The following is a 17,515-nucleotide window of genomic DNA, read 5'->3' as shown; positions in this document are numbered from 1 at the left end:
TAGCTTAACTAAAAACCTACTAAAGTAGAAGTTTAAAGTGTTTATTACTTTTTTAAACTTTTAAGACTCTTAAGCTAATATTAAAAAGCTCGCTTAAGCTATATAATCTATATAGATACTTTCTTTTATTATATTTCCTTTACTTTATATTTATAGTTCTTAAATACTATTAAAGAGAAGAGAAGAGATAGAATTATAAGACTTAATCTTAAGCTATTACTTTAGAGTTATAAAGCCGCGCTAAAATAATATAAAGAGTAAGGAACTCGATCTTAAGCTACGATTTCTAAGTTATAAAGCTATACTAATACGCTAGCCTAAACTATAATAATAAAGAAGTAATATTCCTAAGCTACTACTTAAAGGTTATAAAGCTTATACTACTTACTAAAGAGGGAAGAGAAAGTTAATTAACTACTAAGTAGCGCTAGCTATAATATTAACTTCTACTAAAGTAAAGATATATAAGGCTAAACGCGCTATAAGAGTGATAATAGTAGCTCCTATAGAGCCGGAGCTTATTCCTATAGCGCTAAAAATAAGGCAGAGGGAGGGAATAGTAGTCTCTTTATAGAGAGTAGAGGTAGGAGTAAGGGTAGTAGCTAATATTAATAGTTAGATAATATCTGAAATTAATAAGACTACTATTATAAGACTTATAAATAGTAGTATATATTATTTCCTTATCCTTCTTTTTTTTAGCTTCTAAGACCTTCTTAATAGCGGCTCAGCGGACTATAAGAGCTTATATATATTATAAAGTTAGCCTCGCTTAGTACTTTAATATATTAATACTTTAATACCTTATTATTCTAATACTATAATATAAGGATAGACTTACGCGTAAGCTCTTTAGGAGGGCCCGGGCTACTAAGTAGCTAGTAAAAAGTTTAATAGCGTGAGTAAAAGTAGAGATATAACCTGATTTATTATTTTTATAATAATAAAAATAGCGCGAAGTTATCTCTTTATTATAATAGAGGTCACTTAGTATACCTTGTAAACTACTACGAATATAGTAGCTATAAAGTATAGTACAGATAGCTCTTACTATAGTAGGGCGGCGAGCGGGAGTTAGTAATAGTAGAGGTAGTAGTAGTAGTAGTAATAATAGTAATAGTAGTAGTAGTAGAGTAGTAGTAGCAGGGGAGCTATAGTAGCTATAAGCTTATTTTATAAGGTATTAGTGTAGTTCTAATAATTCCTTATAACACTAACTACGTTAGAATCTTTAAATAAATAACTTATAGTCTTCTTCTTTATTACACGAGTAATAGTAAGGTTAGAGGCGCGCGAGGCATAGGAGGCATAAGAGCTTTTAGCTATATTTACTAATATTATATTAAAGCTATTATTTAAGGAAAGAGCGTTTAGAGGAACTTACCTACTTTATATACTTAAAGCTACTAGGCGCTTAAGACTTAATACTATGTAACGGACCCTTGGTGCTACAGTTCAGTTGGCACCTATATAATAATAAAACTATTAGTAGTACTATAAGGGCATTAGTACTAATAAGGGAGCGGTACTATCGATAGGGTAGCACTAGCTAGGGAATAATATAGGATAGCGAGTAGTACTGCTATATACTCACGCTTCAGTAGTAATAGTTACTTAGATCATAGTAGACAATAGGTCACGTGATAGATCCCTAGATCCCTGGATCCCTTTATAAGAAAGCGGATCTAAGGATCTAAGGATCTAGTATCCTAGGGGATCTAAGGCGAATGAAAGTTCTATATAAGACTAGCACGTCTACTATTAGATAGGAGCTTCATGCTTAACTTCAAATAGTATTCTGATACTTAGTAACTGTCTTCCTATCTATATAATACACTTACCTCTTGATTATTAGAGATCAACTGCAGCCTTCTGTATTTATAGTAAGTAAATACCGGACTGTTACACTTTAAGCACTTTCTTATTAGAGGTACTAACTTATAAAGATAATATATCCTCTGTTAAAGGATCGTTAAACGACTACTTAGCTCCTGCTAAGGTCTTTAACCTAAAGAATATACCTAAGATTGCTACCCCGGATCTCTACTACGGAGACCGATTTAAGCTTAGAGTATACCTCACGTAAGTTAAGCTTTATATAGGCTTTAATAGTTACTAGTTCGCTATAGAGACTAATAAAGTCCTTTAGGCTTTATCTTTCCTCTGGGGATTTACCTTTAACTAGATCGAGACCTTCCTCTTGAACTATATTTAGAACTAGACTAAGGATAGGAGAGTCTTTATAGTAATAACTAAGGAATCCTAGAAGATCTTTATAATTTTCGAGGGTTTTAAGCATAGGATTAACCGCGTTTTCAGCGATATCAATTAGAACTGTACCGCTGAACGGAATATCTAGAACCTAAAGCAGGTCGGGTTAGTAACTACGTATACTACCGCCTTCTAGTAATTCGCGAATCAGACTAGCTGGAATAATAATGCCCTTCGGGTATAGTACTACAAAAGATTAAAAGATAGAGTGAAAGATAAGATAGTAAGATTAGACACGCCTACTGACTTATAAGAACTCATCGAAATAGCTATTAAGATTAATAACCGAAACTATAAGAGAGCACTTGAGAAGAAAGGCTAATACCGCTCCGGAACGCATATATACTAAAGAAGAGGAGGTAATAATAAGAAACTATTCTACCCTTAGGAAATAGAACTCGATATAACGTTCCGGAAGCTAAGTTATTAAGGAAAGCCACGTAGTAGCGGGCTATCTAAGAAAGTTATAAGCGAGTAATAAGAAAAGAAGCTATACTTCGAGTATAGCCTTCCTAGTTATATAGCTAGCTCTTATTAATAAAAGAAGTTATAAACAGATAAGAAATATACTAACATAATAGGACATGACTCTTACAATAAACTAATATAATAACTCGCCGTAATATATTAATATATAACTCTAAACGAGCTTAAGGAGAATTATATCCACACCTAGTTAGGCGATTCTAATAATAGTAAGCGAGATTCCGCGAGCATTATAAATCAGCTCAAGTAAGATATTATTAGCACGCCCCCTGAGGACTATATATACCGAGATAACAATAGCTCTAAGCCAGACGACGACATAGAGCCAATACCGAGTAATAGTAAGGAAGAAGCCCAGGAGCTAGAGTAGACTCCGGAACCAGGGCCACCTTAACCTAAACTCTTAGGACCAAAAGTAAGTGAAACTTAGGAAGTTACCTAAAGAGAAGAGAGCTTATATCAAGTTAGCTATAACACTCGCTACTAGACTAATATAGCTACCGGGGTTACTTATCAAGAACCAGGCCTTATTAGCTTAGGGGGTCTACTGTAAGGGGTAAGGTACGAAGTAGTCTACCGGGACTATAAGCGTATTAGATAGAGAATAGCCGGTAGCTAGGAAGGACCGATAACCTTTATATAGCACTTGCTACTTTAGAATACCGTTATTCTTAATACTAGCGCGCTACTAGAGGTAGGCGAGGAATAGGAAATCATAGCTAAGAACCGATATAATAAGATATAGGTCCATGTTAATAATAACAGCTAGTACTATTATGAGATATACAACCTAGTAATATACACTGAACTCGGAATAGGGCTCGTATATAAGGTTAGCCTAAGCTATAGTAATCGAAGAGTATGGGAAAGTGTCCTTGACTATAGTATATATTAGGAATATTTCTGTATACAGTAACTTACCACTATTAAGGATAAACATCTCATGTTAGAAGTTAAAATTAAGAGAGTTAAGCTTTAAGCGATAGTAGACTCTAGGGTATAAGGGAACTTTATATCTCCTACTGTTATACTTAAGTACTACTTGTTAACTAAAGTAAAGGATAAGGGATACTATCTAGTACTAGCGGATAGTAAGGTCGCCTCTGATAGACTAATTAAGGTCTAGACTGCTCTAGTCTATATAAGTATCGCCGGATACTCTGAAATAATCTAATTCGACGTTATTAGGATTAGAAAGCATGATATTATCTTAGGGCTACTATAGATAGAAAAGTATAATCCTATTATCGATTAGTAGATAGGAAAACTTAAGTTTAGTTATTACTAAGACTACTATTATCTACCGGGAATAGAAGTAGTAAGTATTTAAGAGGTTAGCGCTACTTCTAAGGAAGAGCTTAGATACTAAGATAAGGGTTTACTAATAAAGGATATACTATTAGTATATAAGAAGTTTACAGTATTATTTAAAGAAGAATAAGGTATCGAGGCCTTACTAAAATACTAAGACTATAATTATTAGATCGAGTTAGAACTAGGTACTAAACTGATATTCTAACTACTTAGGGAATATTTAGCGATAGACTTAATAATAATTAAGTAATATATTAATAAAAACCTAGCGAAAGGATTTATCTGAGAGTCTAAATCTCTATAGGGGAGTAATATCTTATTCATAGAAAAGAAAGATAGTAGATAATAAATATATATTAACTACTGTCGATTAAATAATACTATAAAGAAGGATTGTTATATACTACTATTAGCTAAGGAGCTATAGGATAGACTTGTTAGAGCCAAGATTTTCACTCAGCTTAACCTAAGAGAAGTATATAACCTCGTTAGGATAGCTAAGGGTAAAGAAGAGAAAATAGTATTTCGCACTTATTTTAGTTACTACAAGTACACAGTTATACCTTTCGGCTTAACTAACGTACTAGCCATATTTCAGCGTCTAATTAATAATATTTTACAGCCTTACTTAGATATAACGTGTATATACTATTTAGATAACATACTAGTCTACTCTAAATCAGAGGAGTAATATATGAAGGACGTCATAGCTATTCTCTAGAGGCTAGAGGACACTTACCTGTTACTTAAACTAGAGAAGTATAACTTTCATATGAATAAGGTTATCTTTCTAGGCTATATAATTACTACTACAGGATTAGCTATAGATCCTAAGAAAATTAAAGCAATTATCAAGTGGATAGGGCCTATAAGTATTAAAGAAGTACAATTATTCCTCGGGTTTACTAACTTCTACAGGCGATTTATTAAAGACTACTTGAAGATCGCCGGGCTACTTATAGAGTTAACTTATAAGGACAAGGAATTCTACTAGTCTGATAGCATACGAAAAGCGTTTAAGGCACTTAAAGCGGCTTTTATCACGGAACTAGTACTTACTTCCTTTACCCCTAATAAAGAAATACGTATAGAGATAGATTCTTTAGATTATACTATTGAAGCCGTGCTTAGCTAGCTAGGCGAGGATAGAAGATAGTAACTAGTCGCTTACTATTCACGGAAACTATTACTAGTAGAACTTAACTACGATATATATAATAAAGAGTTACTAGTAATTATAAATATAGTACGCGAATAGAAAGTCTACCTCGAGAGCGCCGCCTATGAAGTATAGATCCTAATAGACTATAAGAATCTTATTTACTTTACAACTACTAAGGAACTAAACCGATAGTAGGTTCATTAGTACGAAACGCTCTCTACTATAAAACTTCGAATTTCTTATATTAAGGGAACGGAAAACACTAGAGCCGACGCTCTAAGTAAGAAACTAGAATATCTCGTAAATAAAACTCACGAATCCTACACCGTACTACAGAAGGATAGTGATTCGCTAATAGTTAATCACTGATAGCTAGCCTTAATAGGCTAAGTCGCTAAGAAAGTCTGGAGGGGCTATATCAACGACCCGGTTATAGCTGAATAGAAGAAGCAGCTAGGCGAAGGATTCTCCTTTACCTTAGACAGCACGCTTCTATACTAAGGACAAATCTATATACCCACTAGGGACAGGATTAAATTCGTCACGTACTAGCATAGGCTACCCGCTTATAAACACCAGGGGGTAGCTAAGACACTATCTAGGCTATCTAAGGAATACTACTTCCTAGGAATAAGGAAGGTAGTTAAAGACATAGTAGCGTCATATGATATATACATCCGGAACAAGGTATCACACTATACTCCGTATAAGCTCATAAAGTCACTAATAATACTACCTCGCTTATAGAAATTAATCACTTTAAATTTCGTAATCGAGCTACTACCCTCGAAAGACCTAGTCACAGGAATCGTATATAACTCGATCTATATGATAATAGATAGGTTCATAAAGTACATGTACATAGTACTAGTACTTAGAACATAGGACGCGCCTATAATAGCGCAGGTATTCCTTAGAATAATCTTTATAAGCCACGGAATACTAGATAAAGTTATCTTAGATAAAGATAAGCTCTTTACCTTGAAGTTCTAGAAAACTCTTATCGCGCTCTTAGGAATAAAGTAGAAAATATTAACCGTATTCTATCCTCAGACTAATATATAGATAGAACGAATCAACTAGATAATAGAAACTTATCTTCAGTATTATATAAACTATAAGTAAGATAACTAGGTATAACTACTTCTACTCGCTTAGTTTATATATAATAGCGCGGACCAAGAGACTATTAGAGTATCGCCGTTCTACGCGAATTATAAGTATAATCCCACGGCATATAACCTACTAATAGCCGGCTAAGGTACCGCGTAAGAAGCTATACTACAGGTAGATAAGCTTAAATAGCTCTATAAAGAATTGTTAGCTGATATTCTCTTTATCGCGTAGAGATCTATGATCTACTATAATAGAAAGCGTAGTATAGAACTAACACTTAAGGAAGGGGATAAAGTCTACTTACTCAGAAAGAATATCACAACTAAACAACTAAGTCACAAATTAGATTATAAAAAGCTAGGACTATTTAGGATTACTAAAGTCAAGGGACTAGTTAATTATCAACTAGCTCTGCTAAAAACAATGAACATTCACCTAGTATTCTATATATCTCTCCTCGAACTAGCACCGCTAGGAGCACCGCCCGCTCCTATCACTAAAATATAACTAATTAATCTGAACGCTGAATATAAAGTAGAGGCTATTTTCAACTATTAGTATTTCTATAGTAAACTAAAATATTTAATTAAATAGAAAGGGTACTTATAATTAGAAAACACTTAGGAACCTAAATCTAACCTCCACTGCCCTAGGCTTCTGCGGGAATTCTATTAAAGAAATCTAAGTTTACCTAGAAGGAAAGGGACCTAAAGTTAGGGAATAGGCCCTTAAAGAAGGATATTAGGTAGGCGTTAGGTTCGAAGGCAGGGAACTAAGAAGTAGGATTATCCTTAACGGGCTTAAGGAGAGGCGTTAGAGGACAAGTAAGAGTTATAGTTTTTCCTATCTTAAACTAATACATAAGTTATTTAGGAGTAAACCTCTTAATATACCCCGAGGTATTATAATCGTAACGCTTTAAGCGAACACACTTAGAGTATCGTTTTAAAATAGATAAATCTAAGAAGTAGGTATAGGAAAAGCTATAGTAGAAAGAATAAAGCTTTACGAGTTATATAGTACGCTTAATATAAAGCGCGAGCTAGATACTCTATTTTTTCTTTATCTAAGTAACACTTGATTTCTTTATAATACTAGATATAATAGATAAGGAAGATAGTCGTTAGTAACTATCGACGTTTCTTAAGGTTATACTTAAGCGTAGGGACTACACTAAGCTAAGAGGGGGATAGTGTAATAGACCCTTAGCGCTATAGTTCAGTTAGCACCTATATAATAATAAAACTATTAGTAGTACTATAGGGGCATTAGTACTAATAAGGGAGTAGTACTATCGATAAGGTAGCACTAGCCAGGGAATAATACAGAATAGCGAGTAGTACTACTATATACTCACGCTTTAGTAGTAATAGTTACCTAGATCACAGTGGACGATAAGTCACGTGATAAATCCCTAGATCCCTAGATCTCCTTATAGGAAAGCAGATCTAAGAATCTAAGGATCTAGTATCCTAGGGGATCTAAGGCGAACGAAAGTTTTATATAAGACTAGCACGTCTGCTATTAGATAGGAGCTTCGTGCTTAACTTTAAATAGTATTCTGATACTTAGTAACTATCTTCCTATCTACGTGATATACCTACCTCTTGATTATTAGAGATCAACTGCAGCCTTCTGTATTTATAGCGAGTAAATACCGGACCGTTATATACTATTAGTTAGTATTAACTCCTATTATAGTTTAAGTAGTATTATCTGTACTATTTATATCGCTTCGCTTACTATTATAAAGCTAAGCGAGGAGGTGTATTATATACCTAGCGTACTTAAGGTACTCTATAAGGCGCTTTAGCTAACTAGAGGCTACTTATATAACTAGAACTCCTAGAGCTTCCCTTTATAAGGGAGCTCTAGAATACCTTAATAAATTAAGACTTTCATACTATATAAAGCTCCTCCCTATAGTACACGATACAAAGTTATTAAAAGAGATTATTAGAAGGAATTATAGTTTATACAAAGAGTTATAAACAGAGTTATAAGAGTATTTATAAGAGATATTATTAAAAAGAAGTTAAAAGTTATTAGAATAGTTTTAAAGACAGTTATAAGTAAAATTATAAGAGTAATTATAAGAGAAGGTATTAGTAAAAGTTATAAGAATAAGTTATTAAAATAAGTTATTAGAATGTCAGGGGCTCCTGCTATTTCGGGCAGGCTGCAGCCCTTAAAGGCTGCACGCCTCCTAAGCTCTATAGCTTTCCTCAAGTTTCAGTCAATATAATATTGCCTCTTTTGCTCCCCGCGTTCCCAGGTACCCTGTGACATAGAATAAGGTATTAGAATAAGGTATTAGAATAAATTATTAGAAAGAAGTTATAAGTTATAAAAGTGTTATAAAAAGCGTTCTAAAAAGTAGTTTAAAGAGTATTAAAAATTATTATAAGAAGACTTATAAAAATCGTTATAAAAAGCGTTATAAAAAGTACTATAAAAAGAGTTCTAAAAAGTAGTTTTTAGAGTATTATAAAAAATAGTTTAAAGAGTATTATAGAAAGAGTTATAAAAAGAGGTATAAAAAGAGGTATAAAAAGAGGTATAAAAAGAGGTATAAAAAGAGGTATAAAAAGAGGTATAAAAAGAGGTATAACAGGAATTATAAAAGAAATTATAAGAAGACTTATAAGAAGAGAGTTAAGAGAGGTTTTAAAGGGAGTTATAAAACAATTATAAAGAGAATTATAAAGAGAATTATAAAGAGAATTATAAAGAGAATTATAAAGAGAATTATAAAGAGAATTATAAAGAGAATTATAAAGAGAATTATAAAGAGAATTATAAAGAGAATTATAAAGAGAATTATAAAGAGAATTATAAAGAGAATTATAAAGAGAATTATAAAGAGAATTATAAAGAGAATTATAAAGAGAATTATAAAGAGAATTATAAAGAGAATTATAAAGAGAATTATAAAGAGAATTATAAAGAGAATTATAAAGAGAATTATAAAGAGAATTATAAAGAGAATTATAAAGAGAATTATAAAGAGAATTTATAAAAGAAACTCTTAAAAAGAAGTAATAAAGAGATTTATCAGAAGATATAAATAAAAATATAAGATAAATTCAAATTATAAAAGACGCTATAATTAAAATATAGTTAAGATCCCTTATATTTAATTAGTTCTATTACTTATTTAAGTTTTTAATTTAATCTTTACTTAATCCTTAACTTATTATTACTTTATAAGATATTACTTAATTTCTTATTTAAATCTTTATTCTTTTTTTAAAATATCTCTTTAATCTCTTATTTAATCTCTTATTTAATCTCTTATTTAATCTCTTATTTAATCTCTTATTTATTCTCTTATTTATTCTCTTATTTATTCTCTTATTTATTCTCTTATTTATTCTCTTATTTATTCTCTTGTTTCTTCTCTTATTTAATCTCTTATTTAATCTCTTATTTAATAATAGTTCTGACTTTTAAAATACTTTTATTTACTTAGTTTAAATAGTTAGTATAGTATTAAACCTTAATATTATATAGTATATTATGTAATTTACGTGCCTAATAGAGATTTAGTAAGAACTAGCGTTCAATACTCCATTCAACGGTCAATGCCGCTTCGAGTGGCAGTCCTTTATAGAGATGCCTCAACTCTCAGGCGACAACAAATTTTTCGAATGGTTCGAGCTTCAAGTTCAAGCTCCAGCTTCGAATCCCAATTGCAATCCCAAGCAATCAACCCACCACCCAAAATGTCGCGCGCCAAACAAGCAACAGATCAGATCGTCAAGCTGATAGTCGGCGCCGGACAAGCAACACCCAGTCCGCCCGTCGGTCCAGCACTAGGAAGTAAAGGTGTGAAATCGATGGATTTCTGTAAAGTATATACCCCTTCCTTTTTTCTCTCCACCCCTCGTCCTTGCCCTCCTACCTTCAAGAACCTCCCATCTAACGCTTTCCCTTCCTTCTTTAGGAGTTCAATGCCCGCACCGCTCACATGACACCGGGAGTCCCAATCCCCGCGCGCGTCACCGTCCGCCCCGATAGATCCTTCCACTTCGATATCCGGACGCCTACAACTTCCTACCTGTTACTGAAAGCTGCGAATGTGCCGTTGACGAAGGGGAAGCTGAAGGGGAAGAGTGGGAATGAGATTGTGGGGACGATTAGTTTGAAGCATGTTTATGAGATTGCGAAGATCAAGCAGAGTGAGTTGAGGTTGAGCGGGTTGAGTTTGGAGGGGTTGTGTAAGAGTGTTATTAGCACTGCGAAGAGTGTAGGTGTGGAGGTTAAACCTTAGGAAGAGTCTGATTGGGCTGGGTAGGAGAGGCAGATGCTGGGTAACGGGAGGGCAACACGGGAACGGGGGAGGAGAGCATGTTGAGAGGCATTGCACAGCTTTGATGGTGCGGCCGTGTAACGACTATGAGAAGAGGGTTCTTGGCTTGGTATGCCACATATGCCAAGAATGAGGACGGAGGCAGAAGTTCTAGAGGATATTGTGAAGTATAGCATGAGCGAGAAGGATGTGGCATCGGCTGGATCTGTACATCATCATTGCGGCGGCGTTCACGGATGCATATCGAAAGGCGGGTTGGCATATTAGAAGCCAGATATACTGTATTATATGGACTCGTAAATTGTATGGATTATGGTCTTGGCTCTTCTATTTATCCTGATATGATCTGTGATGAAGTTAGGCATCTCATGAACAGTAGCCGAGGTTTCACAATACTGGGGGACCAGGTGAATCGATGGAATTGCGGTCACTTGTTCATGCCAAAGCAGCTTTCGTTAGCTGAGGCATTGCAGTGTTTACTCATAGGTGAGCGAATGTATCTTCACTCCCATTTGGGAAGTATCTAGATAGCTAGCGACGCATCCGAGTTTTCACCGAGATGTATTAAGCTTGTCGTTTCGTACACTGGACTGAAAATTTTGTGAAAGAATACTTTAGTCTGATGGTCTTCCAACTGCAATCCCGCAAAGGTCTTGTAAATTCTTTTCCGCCGAACCGATGGACGAACGCAACTATATTGGTTTTATATTCACGAAAAACACAAGCAGCAAAGCCGAAACGAGGCCGAAACGAGGCCGGATATCGGAATCGGATTACCCATTCCAGCCTCGGCACAGGAGTACCCACAGCAATAGTAAGGCTGAGACTATCAAGATTCAAGCTTCTTCTAGAAAATGTCGGCCTTCCATAGGCTTATGGATCCGTGCTTTCCGATGAGACAACGACCCACCAGCTGAAGCACCTTCCCGTCTGCGGCGGAGGATACGCACCTTCACTCCAAGACTGAAGACCTAAGATCAATAGTGTAAGCAAAGAAAGGGGAGGGCGAAGAAGGCGACATAAATATAGAAGCTCAACGACTTGGTTTATCGCCTTCAGATGAAGAGGCGGTCTGCTTGGATGTTGTTAGTGGTTTTGTTAGTTCTGAAAGGAAATTGTTGGCCCCAATATAAAATATCTGCTGAAAATATGAGTCTTCCCGGTCACGATCTAGCTTATTCGGCAGAAGGGAGGAGGATAATAATAAGACACCAAGACGCCGAGTGCAAGTCATGCCGAGTGCCCGGACATTCTCGTCAGGTCAGCCAGCCGTGAGTAAGTGGATGACTATGAGTCTTACAAGGTGCAGCCCATTTTGATTCTCCGGACTTGCAGGTCCATTTGTTATTCACTGCTCGCATAGGGCGGCTTGCTGAAGTCGATATGATTGATGACCGCTATTTGCACGTGGAATGTTTGTGTAAAGAGTCGTGTTTCAGACCATGGACTATTCAGGCGACCCAATAACCGGCCGAAGAAGTTACCTAGACTGAATGCCTCATCATCGCCGGTTTGTTGTCGTTGTCTCGTTGGCTTTCACGAGCGTTAAGTCCGCCCTGGTCAGCTCGCTTGGATCCCGGCGCTCGAGTATTCCGTCACCCTCTTCCCTTCCACTTCAACACTACTGCTACGGGATTGATAGGGAGACTTTCTTTGTGGCTTCTTCTTACCACTATTTTGAAATCTGGAGCTACGGGCGTACGATTCGTCAGTCGGTCTTACCAACCTATTCTTATCACCTGCTCACGAGTCGTGGAGCCGTCCCCCAATTCGTCTTCATCATTCTGTTCATTCTTATCTTATCCTCCGCGCATTGCATTGCCTTGCATCGCCTCACATCGGCTTTTGGAGCTGCTCTCGTTGCTTTGCTTTGCTTTGTTGTAGCTGTTGCTATTGCTGGTCCCCTGGGCTTCCGCACTCGCCGCACCGTATCGACGATTGGTGGCGCATCTTTATCGCGCCCCTCTCCCCCCTCCCAAACTCTGTAGCACATCTCCCGTCGCCCTCGAGATTTGGTTTAGCCCCACTACTGCCAACGACAGACCCGGTCTTCTAGCATTTGTTTTGCAAAGTCTCCTACCAACGACCTCAATCCACGATCATCTATCGTCAACCCACCCTTTTGCCCAGCCAGGGGAATTGCTCCCGCCTGTCGCTTGTTCCAAGCCCTTGTTATCTCCTAACATCCTCTGTCTCGAATCATGGCTGAACGAGATCAAGTTCCTGCTCCCCAGAAGGGCCCGATTGGTACGTCAGTGCTTACAATTCTATGTTCAATTACACTATTGCGGACCTCTGGATAGGTTTACGAGGTTCATAAGCGCTTTTTCTGACAAACAATCTGGGATGACAGGCTCCGACCATATTACCGACTCGTCCCTCAATCCCAATAAGCCCATCGAGGGTTCTCCAACAGTTCGCTTTGCATCTGCCAACGAGGAGATTGAGCCAGTCCCTCTCGACGACAACAAACCTATACCACCGCGATCACAACAAGAGGAACAGAGCATCAAGGAATTGTCACAGTCGTTGCAGAGTACGCAGCTCCAGGGACGTCGAATGAGCCATTTCGCATTCGAGCCAGTCTCTCTTCCAGCATCAAGGGTACGTCCGGACTTTTTATACACACATGCTTTTGTCCGAACCTCCGATATAGAAGATCACCGAGTGATAAATGACTACGTACTTCATACGTGACGGCGGGCGAAGTTCGGAAGCCCTGGGTGTTTCCCTGCGTTGCCGGCGTCATCTTTTTTATCTTCATATGCATTGAAAACAGACGAGATCCTAGATGCACCCCCACGAAACTAAAGGCTATTTTGCCTGGGATACCCCACCAAACCCCATCCATCCTATATAGTTCTTTTGCTGCCCTGTTTCTCTTTGGTCACTTCAACTCTCGAACTGCGGCTCATCGAATGTCCATAGGTTCCCTCACAAGAAGATAGCTCGCGAGAACCAAGTCGACACAACACTCATACTTCCTCGAACCAGCCTTCGTCTCATCACAGTCCTCGGCCGTCTTCTATGCACTCACCGCCCATAACTCCTGCGGCGACGCGATCGAGAGACGCTATTGATTCTACTCTGAAAGGAGGAAATCTACAAAAGGTGGAAGCAGTTGATGATCAAGCCGCCGTCACCCCACAGATATCTCCTCCCGGCACATCTCCGTCAACGACTAACCTTGATGATTCAAGGCCTACATCATCTGGACAAGGGACTGGTCCAACCAGTCACGCCTCGGATGCTACGGCACCCACAAAACATCACGGTCATTTCTCCATTGGCCCAACTACACACGATTCCGTTCCCGTTTCCCGAGAGCAGAGTCCATCTCGAGGTATTGGACCAGGAGCAACATACAGTCGACCTTTCACACCTGCAGGAGATGCCAATGACCCCTATGCGGCACATAAGCGGGTGCCTCAACCTAAGGGTCCCGAAAACATAGACTCGAGGTTTAAGTTCCAAAGCCTGAGCTCGAAGAATCGTGTGAATTCTGGGTCATCGATGAATCTGCCACGATCATCACGAAGTACAGGCGATGTCAGCTCCTCTGAGAAACGACATTCTCATATTTTCGGTGGACACAAGGAGCACCTTGCCCATGAGGACAGCTCGTCGACTCTCAATGGTAGCAAGCATGGCTCCATGTCAGAGCTGAAGAGGTTCTTGAAACTTGGAGGGCATCACAAGGCGAAACGAGCAGCATCCCCGACACCATCAGCAAAGTCTGGTACCAAGACTCCCCCGCATCACAGAACTCCTCAACAATTACCGTTTGGCGACGATCATGGATTACAATCTAAATATGGAAAGTTTGGCAAGGTCCTTGGCGCAGGTGCCGGTGGCTCGGTACGTCTGATGAAGAGAAGTTGCGATAATACAACTTTTGCGGTGAAGGAGTTCCGAGCAAGACATTCCTACGAGACGGAGAAGGAGTATGCGAAGAAGGTTACCGCAGAATTCTGTGTTGGGTCGACCCTACACCATGGCAACATCATCGAAACTTTGGATATTGTACACGAGAAAGGAAGATGGTACGAGGTCATGGAGTACGCTCCATACGACCTGTTTGCCATTGTTATGACCGGAAAGATGTCGAGAGAAGAAATCACTTGCTCTTTTCTACAGATTCTTAGTGGCGTCACCTATCTTCACAGTATGGGTTTGGCTCATCGGGATTTGAAGCTGGATAATGTGGTTGTGAATGAGTATGGTATTATGAAGATTATCGATTTCGGGAGTGCAAGCGTCTTCAAATATCCATTTGAGAACGGGATCACACTTGCAAGTGGTAAGAACAGCTTCTATCCAATGCGTGGAACTTTACTAATGCATCCCAGGCATCGTTGGATCTGACCCTTACCTTGCACCGGAAGTGTATGACGAGCGAAAATACGATCCCCAACCTGCAGACATCTGGTCACTTGCAATCATATTCTGCTGCATGTCCCTCCGTCGATTCCCATGGAAGATGCCTCGAATGACGGATAATTCTTACAAACTATTCGCCTCTCCTCCATCTCCTGGTACCGACATGAGAAGGTTGTCGGATACTCCGGCACCCTCCAAATCGACAAACGACCTTGATACTCCAGCCAGAGATACCGAACCAGAACCAGTGCCAGTAGTGAAAGTCAAGTCTAACTTGAAAGTCGCACCTGGCTCTGACCAGCCAAAGCCAGAAGTTATCAAAGGCCCGTGGCGTCTACTTCGTCTCCTACCAAGGGAGAGTCGGCATATCATGGCTCGCATGCTGGAGATTGACCCGAGGAAGAGGGCAACGATGGAAGAGGTTCTAGCTGATCCCTGGGTCTCCGGCACTACCATCTGTCGACAGGACGAAGGAGGAGAAGTCTTCCACGCTCCGGGACACACCCACACTCTGGAACCTCCAGCAAGTCAGCCAACCCCAGGGAAATGAGTAACTAGTTTGAAGTGATTTAGATTTGGAATGGGAGGTGCATGGATTTGGGTTGGTGTTTGGGACTATGGGCGACTGTCAAAGGCTCATTTGACGAGTCCAGTTGGGTTATTTCTTGCGTTTCTTCTTTTCTCGAGGACTGCCTTTTCGATCGCAAAGTGTGGTTCATAGAGGCTCCCTACGACAAACATGACAGAGAAGCTGTTATTTGTAGATTGTATATTCGGCAGAGGCTTGAGTAGGAAGAGATACTGAGAGTTTTAAAGACTCTGTTGATTGGGCATTGGGAGGTCAGAAAGTATGGATGGGTTGACCAATATTGAAAAGGAGGCTGGCCTACCTAGCTTCTTGGAGGACGGGAATCATGCCTCGATTTAATGCACTATTACTGTACCCATTCACATTGAGCTATCAGGTAGCAAGTGACTCGCCAATATACTTATTCCCATCTCATCCGCCCCAGTCGCACGGAACTTCCCCTTAGAAAGTAAACATGTGGCGCACGGCACCTCATCACCTGACAAAAGTCGGTTGATCGTCGGCAAAGAAAAAGTTCCTGGACTGGAACCTTCTTCGGAGGTTCGTCAACAGAACAACACTCACTCTTCAAACTTACGAACCCCTTTCACGAATTTCTCTACGTCAAGCGACCACTCGTTAATCTTCTCAATTACACTCTGTAATCAAACAATCAATCGCAAATATGGTATGTAGCTACAGCTTTATACTACTTTTCAGCACTGCGACTCCCATCCGGACCAGCTCCGTCGTTCCATCCAAAGAGCTTCCCTCTCCTCCCCTTCCTCCTACGATTCCCTCTCCCTCCCAATTCCTCTCCCTCTTCCCATCAATTCCACACTTCGGACCTCAAAGCTGACTCCCTGCCTCCCACGATAGTCCACCTCCCTGAAGTCCATCCGCTCCCTCGCACCACTCCTCGACCGCGTCCTCGTGCAACGCATCAAGGCAGAGACCAAGACCGCATCCGGTATCTTCCTGCCCGAGTCGGCTGTCAAGGAATTGAACGAGGCGAAGGTTTTGGCTGTTGGGCCTGGTGGTTTGGATAAGGATGGGAAGAGAGTCGCTTGTGGTGTTAAGGCTGGGGATAGAGTTTTGATTCCTCAGGTATGTTGATTTTTTGGATTTGTGGTTTGTGGTTTGGCTTTTGGAAATGTGGGGGAGAAGATCAGGATGAATTCAATTCTGAGATGGGGGTTGGGTCTGACCTTTGGGGCTGTCTGGAGGGTTAGGAGGAATACCAGACCAGGGGGAAGACGGTGCGCTGTGTTGTCGAGCGCAGGAGTTTAGGAAACGGGACTTCGGAGTCGCGATGCAAGACGGTCCTGGGCTTTACTAACATCTACACAGTACGGTGGATCCCCAGTCAAGGTCGGAGATGAGGAGTATTCCCTCTTCAGAGATCACGAGTAAGTGTTCCCTTTCACCACCATTACCACCCTAGGCCTCTTTTCAGACCTCTCAACTAACAATCCATTCAGCATCCTCGCCAAGATCAACGAGTAAATTTTCCACACTCACTCGATTCGAGAGCACCAGGAGCGGTGGGATGGAATGTACTATACGTGTATAAAAGCATAGCGATCTAGTGATGGGACGATTACCGTGTGCGTGAACAGAGTGTTTGCATATTCAGATTTGAAGCTTGGAGGTGGATTCATGGAAGAGGGTGGAAAGCCATATGTAAGCTTGATCGGCGAAGATGGAAGGGGAAGTTTAAGGAAGTTGATGTGATGTGAAAATGATATCTCCTCTCTTGTGCTACTCTGGTATCTTCGTTACTTTTTTCAGTTGTTATACCAAGCATATGAGCGTTCTCTCTTGGTGCTGCCGATTGATGAGTATCAATCTGCATTGGCGCCTTGATTCCTTTAATGTATAACCCTTTCACTTCTCTTGGATCAAG

General features: G+C 39.4%; 3 protein-coding genes across 4 annotated transcripts; all 3 read left to right on the top strand.

The window, feature by feature from the left end:
- Positions 1 to 10,074: 10,074 nt before the first annotated feature.
- On the top strand, positions 10,075 to 10,622 carry ONS95_014488 (uncharacterized protein; the record flags this gene model as incomplete). Its single annotated transcript, XM_058508140.1, has 2 exons — positions 10,075 to 10,203; positions 10,296 to 10,622. The coding sequence occupies 2 exons, from the start codon at positions 10,075 to 10,077 to the stop codon at positions 10,620 to 10,622; spliced, it is 456 nt and encodes a 151-aa protein (XP_058355821.1).
- Positions 10,623 to 10,944: 322 nt separating this feature from the next.
- Positions 10,945 to 15,591, top strand: HRK1 (serine/threonine protein kinase; the record flags this gene model as incomplete). 2 transcript variants are annotated; one of them, XM_058508138.1, is made up of 4 exons in its annotated part: positions 10,948 to 11,921; positions 11,971 to 13,265; positions 13,590 to 14,961; positions 15,011 to 15,591. In XM_058508138.1, the coding sequence occupies exons 2-4, from the start codon at positions 13,008 to 13,010 to the stop codon at positions 15,589 to 15,591; spliced, it is 2,211 nt and encodes a 736-aa protein (XP_058355819.1). In that variant the 5' UTR covers positions 10,948 to 11,921; positions 11,971 to 13,007. The 2 variants fall into 2 exon arrangements, with proteins under 2 accessions (XP_058355820.1, XP_058355819.1); XM_058508139.1 differs by having other exon boundaries at positions 10,945 to 12,908; positions 13,015 to 14,961.
- Positions 15,592 to 16,294: 703 nt separating this feature from the next.
- On the top strand, positions 16,295 to 17,115 carry HSP10 (10 kDa heat shock protein; the record flags this gene model as incomplete). The annotated part of the gene is made up of 4 exons (XM_058508137.1): positions 16,295 to 16,297; positions 16,489 to 16,716; positions 16,960 to 17,018; positions 17,091 to 17,115. 4 exons carry the CDS (start codon positions 16,295 to 16,297, stop codon positions 17,113 to 17,115), a joined length of 315 nt encoding a protein of 104 aa, XP_058355818.1.
- Between the last annotated feature and the right edge of the window lie 400 nt (positions 17,116 to 17,515).

The sequence above is a fragment of the Cadophora gregata genome, assembly GCF_030347475.1.
Source record: "Cadophora gregata isolate MNR1 chromosome Unknown scaffold_9, whole genome shotgun sequence".
Taxonomy (NCBI): Eukaryota; Fungi; Ascomycota; class Leotiomycetes; order Helotiales; family Ploettnerulaceae; genus Cadophora; species Cadophora gregata.
Note: the sequence above shows the minus strand (reverse complement) of the source record. Positions and strands in the feature narration are given on the sequence as shown.